Source organism: Dreissena polymorpha, chromosome 5 (genome assembly GCF_020536995.1).
Source record: "Dreissena polymorpha isolate Duluth1 chromosome 5, UMN_Dpol_1.0, whole genome shotgun sequence".
Lineage (NCBI taxonomy): Eukaryota > Metazoa > Mollusca > Bivalvia > Myida > Dreissenidae > Dreissena > Dreissena polymorpha.
The window spans coordinates 37,638,511-37,652,261 of NC_068359.1; the positions used below are offsets into that span (position 1 = coordinate 37,638,511).

At 34.1% G+C, this 13,751-nt stretch overlaps 2 protein-coding genes across 2 annotated transcripts in view; one reads left to right on the plus strand and one right to left on the minus strand.

The window, feature by feature from the left end:
- Positions 1–1,014, plus strand: part of LOC127881635 (solute carrier family 41 member 1-like) — a 31,209-nt gene extending 30,195 nt beyond the window's left edge. Inside the window, exon 11 of the mRNA XM_052429713.1 lies at positions 767–1,014. Within this exon, the coding sequence (XP_052285673.1) occupies positions 767–952 (186 nt within the window). The 3' untranslated portion in view covers positions 953–1,014. The remainder of the gene's footprint in view (positions 1–766) is intronic.
- Positions 1,015–8,049: 7,035 nt separating this feature from the next.
- On the minus strand, positions 8,050–12,724 carry LOC127881681 (uncharacterized). The gene is made up of 6 exons (XM_052429786.1): positions 12,453–12,724; positions 11,814–11,933; positions 11,449–11,527; positions 9,837–10,004; positions 9,338–9,432; positions 8,050–8,141 (listed from the first exon to the last, which is right to left on the minus strand). Exons 1-6 carry the CDS (start codon positions 12,612–12,614, stop codon positions 8,118–8,120), a joined length of 648 nt encoding a protein of 215 aa, XP_052285746.1. The 5' UTR covers positions 12,615–12,724; the 3' UTR covers positions 8,050–8,117.
- Between the last annotated feature and the right edge of the window lie 1,027 nt (positions 12,725–13,751).

Genomic DNA, 13,751 nt, shown 5'->3' on the forward strand with positions numbered 1-13,751 from the left:
TGTAAAGTCAGGTGACAAAGCTTGGTATGGGATTACATCAAGTGAAAGTGTAAAGTCAGGTGACAAAGCTTGGTATGGGATTACATCAAGTGAAAGTGTAAAGTCAGGTGACAAAGCTTTGTATGGGATTACATCAAGTGAAAGTGTAAAGTCAGGTGACAAAACTTGGTATGGGATTACATCAAGTGAAAGTGTAAAGTCAGGTGACAAAACTTGGTATGGGATTACATTAAGTTAAAGTGTTCTCCTGAGGCATAAAAATTAAGAGTAGTAGTAAGTTTTTTTTTCCTGAATCTTTTGTAAATAAATGAGTACAATAATTCTGTAATGCTGTCAAATTCTCTTTTGCATGTAAATGTTTGTATAGATAAGTTTGAATCCCACATGAAACGTGTTGTTCAGTTTCATCACAGTTTTGCAAGGATAATTTCATCAGAATATTCGTTTTAAAATGTCCATCCCCAATATGTAGCCCTAATTGTCAACAGTTTGCCATACTGTTGTACATTGCCAACTGGATGGTGCACTTTCATCTGTTGTTGACATGTTGCCATACTGTTGTACATTGCCAACTGGATGGTGCACTTTCATCTGTTGTTGACAGGTTGCCATACTGTTGTACATTGCCAACTGGATGGTGCACTTAAATCTGTTGTGGACAGGTTGCCATACTGTTGTACATTGACAGGTTGCCATGCTGTTGAACATTGACAGGTTGCCATGCTGTTGAACATTGACAGGTTGCCATACTGTTGTACATTGACAGGTTGCCATACTGTTGTACATTGCCAACTGGATGGTTCACTACATCTGGCGTGTGGGGGACGACCCTGACAACGTGGCCATACCGTACCTGACTGCCCTTGGGGACCTCCTGGGTACTGGGTTCCTCGCCCTTGCCTTCCAGATACTCTTCATGCTTGGAGACAGAGACAGTGACCTGGGCGACTGAGGTTTAAGAGTCGGATCTAAGGATTGTTACTGGTTGTTTTGCTTTGGGAATCTCTAGTTATTAAATGTTTTTTTAATGAAAAAATAAAAATATGTTCAAACCCAAAAAACAAATGAATTTTCCTATATTAATTAATGAAAAATACTTTAATATACAGTATACTGGAATTCTTTAAGTATGCTCCTTTGCAGTTGTTATTTTATGCATGTACTGTCATGGAATTAATGACAGAATTGAGCATATTACATTCTTCAATTGTGATGTTGTTTTTTAACATGGCAACCTATTGAAGTCATAATGCCTTAATGCAGCTGAACCTTTGTGAAGGTAGATCTGCTTTTATACATTTTATCGTGCAAACTACCAAGGTAACTAAAAACCTTAAGAAGCAGTTAATTATTTAATATCTTTATAAAATGTGCATGTTTCTGATGTTTTTGAATGTTATGATTGTACCGGTAATTTATTTTCCCACTGATAGCTATGGTTTACCAGCCACATTCCACCTTGTTCTAATACCAATTGGACCATACTGTTATCTGGTGCTCTTATTTTCCTAAGGCCTTTGTTTTGCAAATCTCTGTTATTATAAATGACTATTGTTTTATGTTGACAAATGCATTATTTATTGTAAGATATATGTCAGATCAGTCAATGGGTTTTAAAGTTATTTCATTAAAGGAAAGGGTAATGAATTTGTTTTAAATTATGTTTAAAACACATACTGTTTTGTTTACATAAATTATATTAAAAACTGGGTAACCTGACATATATTAACATAGTTGGCATATTTAGTGAAACAGTTGATTTAAATTCTAATATTAATATTGGGTTTTGCCTGTGCACAAGTGTTCTAATAATGAAAAATGAAACATAAAAATTCAGTACTAATATTAGTTAGAAAACTGGTTGTTTAAAGTTATTATAAGTGATGTATTAAGTTAATTTTGAATGTATAAATACTCACAATTGTAAATACACTTGTATTTAAAATAAAAATATTTGTGTAGAAAACATTAGTTTAACATGTGTTATGTTTTGTTAATAATGTCAACTTTGTGAATGTAAGGTATTATAATGTACATATTAATGTCATTTAATTTGGTGCAGACCATTCAATATTTTACAATATTGGCCATACGTGTGTTCAAAACATTTGGTTTTGACGGTCTAAGTTTTTATAAAATGATAATGTCAAGGTGTATTAAAATCTTTCTTTTAAAAAAATAAATAGAATTTACATAATGTAAAATAATGTTGAAACTTTCAAACAAGTAAGGCACTCAAAACATTCTGGAAATAGCATTTCACAATGTCCACATGACGCTTATGCTCTCTCAAAGACTTTTTGCCTTAGAGTGCGCTTAACGTAATGTAGCAAACAAAATATATAAATAATAAATCCTATTACAGTGCATAAGGACTTTTCACAGGGAAAAAAACATGTATGTTTCAGGTTACAGGCTCAAAAAAATGAGGGTCGGTAGGACGGATTTTTTTTCATTTTTTGGTTAGAAAATGGGACGGATTTTATTTTTCATTTTTTGGTTAGAAAATGTTCAGAAGTATTTGAAAATGTTCAGAAGTATTTGATGTTCGTACTGATTTCGTACCATTTTCGAGAATATCACTGTGGTGTAAACTGCGGGCCGTTTGTGGTCTAAATCGCAACCGAATAGTGTTAAACAATATCTTTGTTGTCCAATCGCGATTTAAAAAAAAATAAAAAATTAAATAAAAAAATTGCAGTCGGGGGTTAACTGACATGGTCGGTCGGGTAACATGGAACAAACATGTTTTTTCTAAGGCCTAAAAAGCATTAAATACAGTACTGTGATATATTCGTACTTTTACACAGCTTACACTCTCACATTTGAATCTGTATCATTATATGGTATGTCAGCTGTGGACTTGTCCAAATATGTCCCAGTATTGAAACCATGACAATTATTCAATTTCTGTTCCTGTGTCAGGTTTTGTTATGCATTGCTATGTCACATTGTAAAACTCATTTAACAGAATTTATGTTTATTCCAAAAACTAGTAGTAGTTGTCCTCCCTTTTTTGTCTGTTGGTATTACAGATAAATGTGATTGAACAGATTCTGTCAAGATTGTCTGCAGATTCACTGTGGTGCATTAAATGGGTTGTCTTCCTTATTTTTTTTGTATTGCCTTCAAATCCAAATTTATACAAAATGTGTGGATCTTATTTCATGAATTTCTTGTTTAAATAAATTGAAGGCAAGCTTTTTAAAATAGAAAATAAACAAATAACATAAAATTTAACATTTTTTTGTTTTACTGTTTGAAAATCTAGATTGTCTTGATATAATTGTAATGTACAGTACATATCACACGATTGATTCTTGGGTGATCCTCTTTAAATTTTGGTCAATTTCTGTTGGTCCGGTATATATTGAGATCACCAAAGCTGGGTTTAAAACTGGAGATGCCCAAAGGAACACATGTATTATATACACTTATTTGTAAAGTAAATAACTTTAAAAAAATCTCTGAAAATGAAAGGGTTAGCGATGTCAACAAGTTCTGGACTGTTGCATATTTAGGTCACTAGAGCTAAAATATACTTTAACAAATTAAAAATGTTAAAAGTCTCTGAAACTGCAAGGCTCAGTGGTTTTATATTAATTTTGCTGAATTACATAGAATAGGCATCCTCTGCTTAATTTGTTTAAATTATGCCACTCTGGTCAAAACTGTCCATCTCAGGGGTCCCATTATTTATACAGACTTATATAGTAAATAAATCTCTTGAACCACAAGTGTAAAGAATTATGTATGTCATGTAAAACATAATATAGCGATCCTTTATTAAGTTTATTCAAATCATGCCACTGGGGTCAAAAACTGGCCACACCGCAAAGGGCAGGTTAATTATATTGACTTGTATTTTAAATATGTTTTGAAATATTTTCTGAAACTGAAATTGTCAGGGATTAAGTATTGGGTGTGAAATGTTGTAAAGTGATGCTTTCCTAAGTTTGTTCAAATCATGCCATTGGAGTCAAAAATGGCCATGCCATATTGACCAGGTTAGTGATGGTATACTGCCATTTTGGCCCTCTTGTTCATATTGCAATTTCATTTCAATAAAAAATGTAATATATAATTTATTTATAGAAATTTAATATATATTTTACAGAAATGTACTGTGTAAATAGAAAGTCTTAATTAGTACTCTAAATCTCTAGTCATGCTTCTCTTTTCATGCATTGGCAAAAAAATTGTTGATCATGTGCTTCACATTTTGTAGCTTCATAAATCGTAATTATTCCCCTACCGGTTTCACCGGAGGGGACTTATGGTTTGTGCTCTGTGTGTCAGTCAGTCAGTCAGTCAGTAAGTCAGTCTGTCACACTTTTCTGGATCCTGCGATAACTTTAGAAGTTCTTAATATTTTTTCATGAAACTTGAAACATGGATAGATGGCAATAAGGACATTATGCACGTCATTTAATTTTGTTCCTACGTCAAAAATTCTGGTTGCTATGGCAACAAATAAATAAAAAATTCTGACAATGGTGAAGCCGGTAGGGGTCTTGTATTGCTTGACAATAGTCTTGTTATAAATGATTTGTAGTTATGGTTTTAATGTATTTAGTTTTAATTTGTTAAGGTAAACTGGACACTGGACATGTTCTTATATATTTTAAGTCATTCAAAATGTTTTTTTTATGCCCCCCTCCCCCCGCCCCCCCCCCCCTATATAGCAGTCAGACTGTCCGTCTGTCAGTCTGCCTGGCATTCCATTTTCCAGAGTTTTTTTATGCAATACTTTCAGATATTGAGATTACTTTTGGTATGTGAGTCTACCTACATGACCCACAGTAGAAGTGTGAGTTGCGTTCAGATCCATTGACTTCTGGTTAAGCTATGGGTGTTGGACTTGTAAAAGTCCAACACCCATAGCTTGAATCTGTAAAAAAAACGTTTTTTTACTCAACACTTTTAGATATTTTTGCAATTTGGTATGTGAGTCTACCTACTTTACTTAAAGATGAAGGGTGAGTTTTGTTCCGGTCCATTGATTTTTGCGAAGTTATTGTACTTGGACTTTGACATTTTGTCTATAATAACTGTTTTCTGAATTTGTTTTACGTAATTATTGCAGATGTGGAGCTTATTTTTGGTAAGTGAGTCTACCAACATGACTTACAGATGTAGAGTGAGTTTTGTTCCGATCCATTGATATTTGGCGAAGTTATGGGCCTTTGACTCATCAATTTTGTCTAAAATATCTGCTGTGCGGCTTCAACGGGGCATTGTGTTTCACAAACGCAGGCCTTGTTTTAGTATAATATTGAAATATATGCAGAACAATAGTTTATATGAATGTCAACTTTTTTTAATGTCCTTTTTGCATTAAAAAAACGATGTTTCAGAGGAAAGGCAGTTTTTCAGTTTTTGTGGTTTAATAATGACAATAATGAAACTTTTTTAATTGCATAAACAGAAACTTTTTTATAGTATAATATGTGAAAATTACATTTTGTTTTGCAATCTGAATTTCTATTATTATGACCCCAAGTATACATACTTAATAAACATCTTAAATTTCACGCAGTCTTGTCAGGAGCTACTCTTTCTGTTATAAAGGCACACATGGCTTTGTTACTTCATGAGCGGACACGGTAGCTCCTGACTAGTCTACGCAAATTTGCATGCTGGACTGGAGCCACCCTGGTCGCATATGACATAAAACCCATTTTCACATGAGGTATGGCATAAGACCCATTTTTACATGACATATGGCATAAGACCCATTTTCACATGAGGTATGGCATAAGACCCATTTTTACATGACATATGTCATAAGATCCATTTTCACACGACATGGCATAAGACCCATTTTCACATGACATATGGCATAAGACCCATTTTCACATTACGTAGGTCATATGGGTATGCTTGACTTTGCCCCTATGGAAACATGAAGTCTTGCTTAGAAAATATATTGTGTTATTTGGTGTCAATATTGCTAAAGATGAGATGCATTTTACAAAAAATAAATAAGTTTGGAGGTCATGGGTTCAACAATTGTTTTATTTCTAATTAACTTAGCAAATATGTTTTCTTTTATTTAGGAATCATAGTACTATGTGAAAGAGGAACCAAGAAGTTTCTATATAACCTGTTTTAGGTGTGTTTTACACTCTTACCAGTATAACACATGTAAATATGCTACCCTGGGCATGTTTTTCTGTGATTGTTAGTTGCATTTATTTGATTTTTTACATACCTTTTTTGAACATGTTAGTTATTTTTTACTGCTTTAATTTAATGCCCATTTAATGGAATTAAGAAAAAGATATGGTTTAATTTTAATGGATAGCATATGTACGTATGAAGATTTATATTCATATAAATACTGAATCTTTAAAGTATTTTATGACGTGTTCAATTGTAAATGACAATATTTTTCGACAGAGGCATTTGCATATTTGTTATCAGTATTGTCTTCATGTAACACAATTAATAAAATAATATATAAATCAACAAATATGAATTTGAGATGCAGCTGTTATTAATTTTATCTAAGATTGTACATTGTTTTACAAGGATGCTAATAGTCATATGTAGTAATTGTTATAAAAGCATGAACTAAAAACATTCCTACTTTTATTAACATAATTAAAGGTAGTAACAGAACATGTTTAAGACTTAAAAATTGATCGGCATAAAACAAGAAAATAGACCTGAAGATTTATTTTTATTTAATGCTTTCCGGTGGTTTATAGAGAAATATCAGTGAATTAAAACTGATAATTTCACTGTTTCAAACAGTGAAAATTATCAGTGAGAATTATCGATAATTTTCATTGTTTACTGTGAAATGACGTCATTTTTTTGACGAAATGACGTCATTATCCCAGCAAAATTCGTTAGTTAAACTCTTGAACAATGTATATAAACTGTGAAAAATGCATTAAATAGAGGATATTTGTTGGATTCGGTGGATTATCGATTTTAATTCACGAGTGATCATAGAAAATAATATTTTCACGAGTGGCGCAGCCACGAGTGAAAATATATATTTTCTATGATCACGAGTGAATTAAAATCGATAATCCATCGAATCCAACAAATTTTCTTTTTATTTTATGCTTTATTTCACAGTTTATATACATTGTTAAAGAGTTTAACTAAAGAATTTCGTTGGGAACATGACGTCATTTCGTCAAAAAAATGACGTCATTTAACATAAACAGTGAAAATTATCGATAATTTTCACTGATAATTTTCATTGTTTGAAACAGTGAAATTATCAGTTTTAATTCACTGATATTTCTCTATAAACCACCGGAAAGCATAAAATAAATAAAAAGAAAATTTGTTGGATTCGGTGGATTATCGACTTTAATTCACTCGTGATCATAGAAAACATATATTTTCAAAATATTATTTTCTATGATCACTCGTGAATTAAAATCGATAATCCACCGGATCCAACAAATATCCTCTATATTATATTTAATACTGTGAACATGTTGTTTTTTTCGCAAAATTTTATGTAATTATGAAACTTTTTGGTTAAAAAACTTACTTATTAATGTTATGCAATTTATATCATGATTTATACTGGTTCGGGTTTAAGACTTTGAATATGCCAAATGTATTCATTTTTATAATTGATCTATTTATTCATCTCGGTGCATAAGTCACAAAATATGATATGTTTAAATCCTTCATGACAATATACATTATTTACCAATTTATTCACTGTTCGTTCTCTTATATTTCCGTAACACTTTTCTTAACATGGCACAAGGAAGCATTCACATTTCTCATTGTGAATTTATCTTTTTGTAATTTGAACTATATTTTTCAAAGATCTATCAAAAAAAATTATATATATATTGATGCATCTTTGAATTATACATTTAAGGCACCAGGCAAGCCTGTGTGGGTCCAATGTGGGCTATACCCGTGCACTAATATACCATGCCGATACAAGTTTCACCCATATATACGCCTCAGATGCGTATTGACAATGTCATGTGCGTCTAAAACACCAACAATAAAAAAACAGAACTAGTGTCAGCAGAACACTTAAAAAGGCAACAACTAAATGCGCAATGATATCTGTGCTATTTTATCAGTACAAAATAATGTTTCAATTTGAAACGAACACTCCTTAGGTTTTATTTCCCTTGAAGTTGAGGAAGCTGAAACACATATAAACAAATGCATTATGCTTACATATGTGGCAGCATTTTGCAATGCGTGGTTTTAATATGTATAGCTATACAATTCAAGATTCCAAACAGATTGCGCTGTGACTTCTAATTGTGGTATGGAAATTTAAAGTCAGTAATGATCTTGTTTGAAATGCGCATAAATAATTTTATATGCATGTATTAATGACCAAGTTTTAAAGGCAGACCATCGCATACGATCACAAAGTCAATTTTGACGTTTTATTTAAGAATGACCCTGACCGTGATGCAAGAGTTACGGTTCATCCGCGTTGCATCACATATAACATTTGTTCCAGCAATAGAAAACCAGTCATGGCGCGTTTTCATTTCATGCCCTCAAATCGATAAAAGCACTAAAATTTACAGCATCGATTTTGATCATGCTCATATAAAGTGTTTACCTTTGAGCCTAACTTTGGAACAGTACGCATTAGCATCATAAAAAATTTGTGAAACCTGATCGACTTATACTTGGATATGTTTATACGTATCCAGCTATTTGTCAATTCATTACACAAAATATTGTCTTAATATTCAGACCCATGCACGCTTTATCTGTACGATCTCGTACAGGAAGTGCCGCAATTACGGGTAGCACCGGGTGTAATGGTTTAAACTGTCGGAAGAATTCATTTGACACTCTGGTAAACTGTATGGAGGTCTGTGGAAGCATAATAAGAACGGACGGACGGACAAAGCGACGACACTTTTGTCACACCTCATTTCTATACATATTTCATAAATTGATATCAAACCTTATTATAACTGAGATTATTCAATTTGCGAAGTATCAGAATAACTCGTAGATGTGCTTTGGTACTGCAACGTTTTGAAACAGTATAATTACAATAATGCATAGAGTGTTTAGCATATAAACGAGCCGCGCTCTGGGAAAACGGGGCTTATTGCGTGTTCAAGAAGTATCATCCCAGATAAGCCTGTGCACACCGCACAGGCTTATCAGGGACGACATTTTCCGCATACAGTGGATTTGCGTTAAGTACTTCCTGCAAACAACAAATCAATACAAACGGAAAGTGTCGCCTCTGACAAGCCTGTGGGGACTGAAGAGCTTATCTGGTAGGACACTTTCCGCACATGCATAAAGCCCGATTTCCCGAGAACGGGACTCAAATAAATGATTGTAAACGCTTTCTACGTACATGTTTACACTCGTCCGGAAGGCTGAAGACGGCAGGAGGAAGCGAAGTGTACGTTGTAACATCCAGAAACCGTGAGGTGGTTAACAGGTGTACGCCTGTGAACAATTATTTGTTTATGTTCGTGTTTAGATCACATCTTAAATATGTAGTAATTTGTTCTGCATTCTTTCAAGTTCGTGTAATATTTTTCACAAACTGAAGAATGGTGAATGACAGACGCACACATAAACAGACGGCCGGAATACCATAGCAAGGTTATGCGGGCATAACTTTGTTCTAATCAGTCGGATAATTCTAGCGTGTATGTTCCGCACAACAGAGAAACAGACAAGGAAAACGGCCGTCACATTACTGTATATTAAAATAAAGCTGAAGTCTTTAAACCGTAATCCTCGGGTCCTCAAAGCGTTGCGCTTATTTAACTCAGAAGTTCTTTGGGAAACAAATAAGAAAACAATGTTCTAATGAAACAATTGAAGTTTTCGCTTGTATGGCTTACCAACACCGGGGACAACGCCATGGTAGCTGAGCGAGACTGGTTCGCATTCACTACCGGACACGTGGACGCTCATCCTCAGAGCGCCGAGATACAGTCCGCTCCACATGTGAACCTGGGAGCTGTTGACGCCAGAATAGATGTGGTACGAGCCTCCGTAGTTAAAATTGGCTGTATAATTAACGTTTAATGCTTTTTATTTTATGCTTTCCGGTGGTTTACAGAGATTTATCAGTGAATAAAAAGTGATAATTCACTGTTTCAAACTGTGAAAAATAATCACTGTTTTACTATGAAATGACGTAATTTTTGACGAATTGACGTTATTTGAAAAACTAGCAAAATGAAGCTCAATAAGCATTCCGGAAGGAATAACGTTTGTTTGATTTTGCCATGTAAAACCCCCAACTTTATGTCACGGCAGGATGTGTTATCATAGTTCACGTGTCTAACTACACACGTACTCTGAACAGCTAAGCAAGAAATTACACGTTGCAAGGTCGTGCATATTTTGTTGGAGCTAAAGAGAAATCTTAAAACATTAAGAGGTATTTAAATCAGCAATATTAACTTTTATACTGCGATGACCTAAGCAAGTTTTGAAAGACTATATATATTAAGCACGAAATGTTTTCTGCATGAATATAATAAGTATTTAAAGCCAAATGTTAACGTTGCCAAGGCTCGCAATATTGTTGGGACAAATAAAAAAAGAACACATACTTTGTAGCATACAAATTGATAATTTCTATTAACAAGTGTGCCATTGGCACAAAGATACGCCCACTAATAAAGATTTTCAAATTAAGATTGGAAACAGTCTTGTTTATCCTGTTTGTCTTTAAATTTGAATTGTAACATACTTCGACTTAGTGACTTGGTTCTTTCGCATTCCACTTCATCGTAGTAATTGTGTTCACTGTACCAAGTTATCCGAAAGTCCTAGTTAGGCTAGATACTTTTTGACTTTTGAACTTGGAAAGGAGTCTGGGTCTTGTGTGCGACAATCTGTTTAACAATGCGTTTCATTTCTACCAAGGTATCTAAAAAATGAACGCTCCGGACATGGTGTTGAGAACTCATTCCCTTTATGTAAAGTTTATATGTGACATTGACCTCCTTCCAGGCTAATCCGTTCTGACAAGGCATTTGAAAATACATCCGCGCTGGACAAATATACGATTTTGACAAAGTGCTTTGACCTATTTCTTATTGGAGCTATAACATGGACACATGACCTTGAAATTGAAGCTACATATCTGGATCTTGTACAAGATACTCCTTTTCCATGCTATCGCTACATTTCTCAGTGCTGGAGAAAGATATGCCTTCAACACAGTTTTGAATGAATTTCTTATATAAGCCCTGACATTGAAATATGACCTTGACCTTTGACTTAATGACCTGGTTATTCGGTATTACTCGTCTTATGCTGCTTTTCACTCCCACCAAGTTATTTGAAAATCAATTCATGCTCAACAATTTTTGTTGCCCCGGAAAAATACTTCCCCGACGCCTGACTGTACAACCGCTCGCCTGCTCCGGATTTTCAACAATACGGAAGTTGTTTTTAGAAATGGAGTACTTACTACTTGTTTGTACAAGGTATGGTTACCTGCTACACACGGCTCTATCATCGGGAACGTCAGCGGCTCCACAGTACACATGCCATTTTTAAGAGTGTACACCTTGTGCTGCAATAAAAACCAAATTTTGGGAAAACCGACGGGCGTTTCTAGGCGTCGCACTAATTCTAAATGCACGAAAGTACAAAAAAGTGATTTTGAGAAAATCGCTTCTAAAGTGTAGAAATAACAAACCATGTATTATTAAACAAGATATCTTTATGAAATTTTGACAGGTGGTTGAGATGTATGCAGTCTCTTAATATGCAAAATTTAAGACAATTGCTTTTAACATAAACAAGTATTTCCCAGAGCGAGGCTCATACACCCGACACGTAACAAACCCAACACGTACGTGTTTATAGTCGCTGAACATGATGTAGTTGGTCCTCGCCCCGGTGGCCGGATCCACCAGCTTGCGACCGATCTGACGTGTCTGTCGGCGCGTGTAGTCGTACGTTAGGTGGATAACGTCCTATTAACGAGGGAGACAGTGGCTTATTTCAATAAAAGAAATTATTTATACGAGCATCTTTCTGGGAAAACTGGTCTTAATGCTTTTGCAGTCCGCACAGGCTAATTAGGGACGACACTTCTCGCATTAACTGGATTTTTGTAAAGAGGAGATTTCCTTTAAACAAAAATACCGTAAAAGCGCAAAGTGGTTTTGTTCAAACATTAAAAGTGAATCCTTCATTAAAATCATACCTTCATTTTCTAACACTGTTTAATGGAAAGAAAACAGTAACAAAACAAGTCCACGTTAACAACAAACAAAACACACACTTTTTGACGGAGGAAATAAAAATTCCCACTAGTTCATGTACCGGTAATCTCAAAAATTTAATGGGAATCCATTCGGGTGTATACCTTCTTTTTTCCTATAAGTAAAAACAAGCACACAACAATCCATCGGTAACAAAAACCCAAACTCTGAGACGGAGGAAACGATCCTTTCAAATCATTCAACGAGTGACTGCAGACGCAAACCTACGTCACTGATACTTGGTTGAGAAGAACCGGATGTCAGCACCGCAGACAGCACGTACAGTTCCGCAGTGAATATTTCCGGTGTGCAACATGGCGTCCTGGCTACGTCTGCAGACGACACCACCGGAAGTGATAACAGGAACGCTAAACATACCAAAATGATCATTATTTATTGCTATGATAGTTTCAGACAAATACATAAATCAAAATATGCAGACGACAACACCGGATGAGTGCAAACTCTGTCGCTCATGTCTTCCTGGTTTTTGTGTGTTCCTATTTCCTTGTCTGATAAGGAGACGTCCTCGAGTGCAGTTTCGTGACGATACAACAACTAGAAGTTACTAAAATTGCACTATATACTTCCCTATTCGAGTATAAGAGAAGATGAATTAAGTGTCAAATAACAAGGTTGCGTCAATAACAGTCAGTAGGTCATTTTTTGCAAGCAGAATGCGCATGTTCAAGGGCAGGAACTACTAGTAATACAAAATGTACATAGTTTATTTACCAGGTAGATGTCTTATATAAAAAACGTGGTAACAATTCAATATTAAACTGTTACAAAATGTAAGTGAAAACGTAAAATGTTCTATTTGTTTCACGCACTGTAAACGTTGTCTGATCGAGATATAGTTTTAAGACTTCATATATTATCTTACCAGTCTCTCTTAAAGTCCCCATTCGCGGATATATATATATATATATATATATATATATATATATATATATATATATATATATATATATATATATATATATAAATATATATATATATATATATATATATATATATATATATATATATATATATATATATATATATATATATATATATATATATATATATATATATATATATATATATATGGGCAGAATCGTAAGTAAACGTGTTTTTATTGAGGATATCAATGAAAATCCTGTTGAAATCGGTTTAAACCAAACAATATAGTGATTTTTATTTTGGGGTCGAGTACGGTTAAGTACGAAAACGACCTAATTAATATTCTTGATTCGACACGTTAATTCAAACCCATAGAAACACCATTGCGGATATGGGCGAGTTTAGCGGAGAGATGATAAGAACAAATACAAATACATTTGTTACAGACGGAAACTGAGTTGCAACGCTACGTTTTTGCTAAATCTATGTTTTTATCTTCCATATGCTAATAATGTTTAGCGAAAGCTAAATATAGATATAATTTGCATTACTCGCGACGCTGCAATGATTGTCGCCTATTGCATGTATTTATGATCATTTATATATTTTTTCATCGACTCAAAACCGATTTCGACCAAG

Bases quoted from the DNA above. Each gene is read 5' to 3' on its own strand.
- LOC127881681 (XM_052429786.1), bottom strand. From the start codon at position 12,614: ATGATCATTTTGGTATGTTTAGCGTTCCTGTTATCACTTCCGGTGGTG. The intron at 11,528-11,813 runs GTACGTGTTGGG...TTTTTATTGCAG, and splicing joins TGTTCAGCGACTATAAACAC to CACAAGGTGTACACTCTTAA. The intron at 9,433-9,836 runs GTAAGCCATACA...AATTGTTCACAG, and splicing joins TGGCGTTGTCCCCGGTGTTG to GCGTACACCTGTTAACCACC.